The 3,790-nt window shown below is 47.9% G+C and overlaps 1 protein-coding gene across 1 annotated transcript; it reads right to left on the reverse strand.

The window, feature by feature from the left end:
- Positions 1-2,091: 2,091 nt before the first annotated feature.
- LOC133921736 (phosphoenolpyruvate carboxylase kinase 2-like) lies at positions 2,092-3,516 on the reverse strand. Its single transcript, XM_062366738.1, has 2 exons — positions 2,655-3,516; positions 2,092-2,523 (listed from the first exon to the last, which is right to left on the reverse strand). Exons 1-2 carry the CDS (start codon positions 3,472-3,474, stop codon positions 2,468-2,470), a joined length of 876 nt encoding a protein of 291 aa, XP_062222722.1. The 5' UTR covers positions 3,475-3,516; the 3' UTR covers positions 2,092-2,467.
- Between the last annotated feature and the right edge of the window lie 274 nt (positions 3,517-3,790).

Here is a 3,790-nt window from a genome sequence, read left to right on the forward strand (position 1 = left end):
TCAACCAGTTTTTACAGAAAAAGCCTAAACACTGAAAAAATCATACTTCATAGCTACCTAACTGAAAGCCGTAAACCGGTCAAACCGAATTGACTAGTTTGCTTCGGTATTTTCGGCTCGGTTCTTTCCGGTTCCGTTATGCCCTATCAAAACATCTATTTTTTTTTTCTAGAGCCGGCTTGATGTAGAAGCGCAGCCTCTTCCCCCTCTCTCTCAACGAGTATCTACGAACAGCACCTGTTGCTAGTTTGGTACGGCTGATGCTCCATTATTGCCGGTCGATGGCAGTTCAGTACCCGACACGTTCCATCCAGCAATCAAAGCTTGGAAGGCAAATCGCAGAGGGGGGCGGGGGGCGTGAGATTGAGAATAAGGCGGGGGCCTATCGCGACGTGCCAACTGCTTATAGCGCAGTCAAATCGCGGGACGCTCGAGGCGCCATCGCGGGAACCGAGCCGTACAACATCTCCTCCGCATCTGCCGTTCTCGCGTCGCGTGCCTCAAGATTCTTCCGTGTTTGCTTGCGATCCAAGCAAAGAAAAAGAGAGGAAAATAAATTTTATAAGACATGATTTAGGAAAAATTCTTTCCTCTCCTTATCATATCAGTAACGGATTTAACCTAAAAATATAGATACTCCATCATAAATCAGTGTTGCTAGGAGTGAAAAATATGATACAGAGATGTTAGCGTGGAGGTCTCGTCGCCGAAAAGGTAGGACGGCCGCCCTACCTTACTCTATTGGTCGGTCCGCCTATGAATGATACATGTTCACTCTTTTCTCTTTAGACTAATCATTAAATTATAAGATAAATGATATGGATGATATCTCATGAGCGACCTATAGAATTTATTTCCAAGAAGGTTAGAGATCGGACGGGGCCGTGCAACCGCGGGCGGGCGAGGTGATAGTAATCCGAGAGGGCAGCGAGACGGCTAGAATACAAATACGCTGCTGAATATACTGTCATCGCACGCCTCCGTGTGACCTTATTGTTGTACGGAGGCACGAGACAAGACTAGGCTGCTTGCACACAAAACGTGCGTGCAGCGACGCTTGGAATGCCAAGCAAGTTCTATATGATTCTGTTTAGAAAGAACTGGTAAAACTTTATATACATAATTTATCTTATGATCTAATAATTATATTAAAAAAAGAGAGGGATATGTATTATTATGGATGAGAGAATTTTTTTATGATAGAATCTTTGGTAGTATAGGATATTATAAAACTTACTTCTCCTTAAAGGGAGGTGGAAAAGTGGGTCGCGGAGCAGGAAAAGAGGAGGAAATCGCCTGCCGATGGGGTCTAACAGTAGGGATCGCACAAAAAATGCTGAGCCACTCGTCACGGTAGAGGCTGAACGCCGGCAGTACAATTTAGATGGGACTGGCTGAGTAGAGCAGGACTGCTTAACACGTGATGGCCCACGGCTCCACAAAATAATTCAGTTGGGTCTACCTACGTAAGAGCACAGCTCACACTGCTGTGCTGTGCTGTCTCGTTCTAGAATCTTTCTCATTCTATTGTACTCTCAAGTCTCAACAGAATATTGCGGTAACTCGCAAGACTCATTCTGAAAAGCGATTCTGAGAATCGAAAGCTGTTTTATAATTAGAATTCAAAAATTGATCTAGAGGTGGATTCTGAAGGATGACGTTATAAGACCGATAACAATATATTATACTATCTGTATTTTGTTTACTTAACATAGTAGCTTTTTACTATAGTAATTTTAAATTTGTATTTTTTTCTATAAAAAATTTATAAATACTTAAAAATATATAATACTAAATAAAATATATTTTACGATAATCTAATGATATAAAAGTTTTAAGTATTTATAAATTTTCTTAGGAAAAACACAAAGTAAAAGTTGTTACAGAAAAAATTGATGACAAATAAAAAACAGAGATGGTATATATTATATACTTCATTCATATCAAAAGTAAATCTTATAATCGGTTTTTAGAAAATCAGTTTTTTTAAAACTACAATCTAGAATCAGTTTTTCCAAAAATGATAGCTGACAGACCCTAATATTTTGCATTTCTCCTACTTTCAGAACCGCATGAAAGAATAAAACCAGATTGAAAGAGTAAAGCACAAGGCCGGATTTATTTATTTATTCAACTCCATTTGTACAAGATGGTCAGTAGTGTATATACAACCAGCTAGTAGTACAGCAAAAAAGAAGCCGAAAGGGAGCTCTCTAGAGAACGAGCTTCCCAAAAACTGGGTACAAAACAGAAGCCTAAGAGCTTCTTTGTCGATTGCTCTGCTGCGATACTATCCAAGACAGGGACCAGCGTACACTACGTACAGTCTCTCTGCCTCTGGTCCGTCGCGTACTCGCGTCATCGTACATACATAAACAGTATACACAACGTCGGTATTCATCACCGTATATCTACGGCAATACACTCCCGCCATGGTCTACTAGTCTGCCTCTGCTCTGGTTCGTTTTCAGGTTGGCTGCTCCATCGAACGGGATCCTCCTCCGCTCACGATCCACGGGTGACCTGCATTACACGACAACAACAAATTAGATAAATCCCTGAATCAAATTAAGCACTAAGCAAATCAAGTTAAAATCAGTGAAAAAAAAAGGAAGAATGTTTATTGTCCGAGGACAAGAGATCGAGGAGCTCACCGAGTACTTGCTCCGCGGAGAATCTCCTCCAGGCGTCGCGGCACATCATGCGCCTCATGAGGTCCTTGGCCGCCGGGGACACGCCTGAGAAAAGCCTCGGCGGGAACCGCACGCTGCCCCGCATCACGGCCGCCAGCACCTCCGCCGCCGTCTCGCCGCCGAAGGGGTGCGCTCCGCCGGAGAGCAGCACGTACATCACCACCCCGGCGCTCCACACGTCTGCCTTCGCCCCGTACTCATCGCCGGCCACCACCTCGGGTGCTACGTAGTGGGGCGTCCCCACAAGCCCCTCCGCTCGGCCCAGCCCCCCCGCGCCGACCCACGCCGCGGACCCGAAGTCCGCCAGCCGCGCGCGCGGCGCCTCGCCTTCCTCGACCTCGTCGTCGTCAAGGAGGACGTTGTCGGGCTTGACGTCGCGGTGGGCCACCCCTCGGCGGTGGCAGAGTGCGAGCGCCTGGGCGAGCTGCTCGACGACGGCCGCGGCGACGGGCTCCGGCACGGGCGCGCCGCGGCGTAGGCGGATCCAGTCGAGCAGGTCCGGCCCCGAGCACAGGTCCATCACCATGTGCATCCACGTCTCGTCCTCGTACACCGCGTGCAACTGCACCACGCCCGGGTTTTCCGCGCCGGCGAGCTGCGCCAGCTTGGGCTCCAGCTCCGCGAGCTCGCGGTCGAGGTCGTCGGCGAGCCCCGACCGGTCCACGGACTTGACGGCAAAGGCCTCGCCGGTGGCGCGCGACGTGCAGCGGTGGACCACGCCGAAGCGGCCGCGACCGATCTCCTCACCGATCTCGTAGTCCCTCTTCAGCTCCGCACTCATAGTTCAGTAATTTCGCTGTGATTTTTCTGGTTAGCTCGATCGCCGGAGGACGGTGGCCTATTTAAAGACACGAGCGCGACCTACGGGCTAGAGGAATATTCGGATCCTGCCGGACCGGACCGGACTTTTTCTCATGTTCCCATTTTGCCCACGAGCTCAATTAGCATTTAGCAAGCTCAATACTCGCAGTTGGGCACAAAAGCACCTTAGCAAAAAGTATTCAATGGGAATTGCTTCAGGAAAATTTGCAATAAGACCTTACCATCCACGATGGATGGGTCAAGTATATTTTGCAGAAAGAATTTAGTGAAGACAT

This window comes from Phragmites australis, chromosome 6 (genome assembly GCF_958298935.1).
Source record: "Phragmites australis chromosome 6, lpPhrAust1.1, whole genome shotgun sequence".
Classification (NCBI taxonomy): Eukaryota; Viridiplantae; Streptophyta; class Magnoliopsida; order Poales; family Poaceae; genus Phragmites; species Phragmites australis.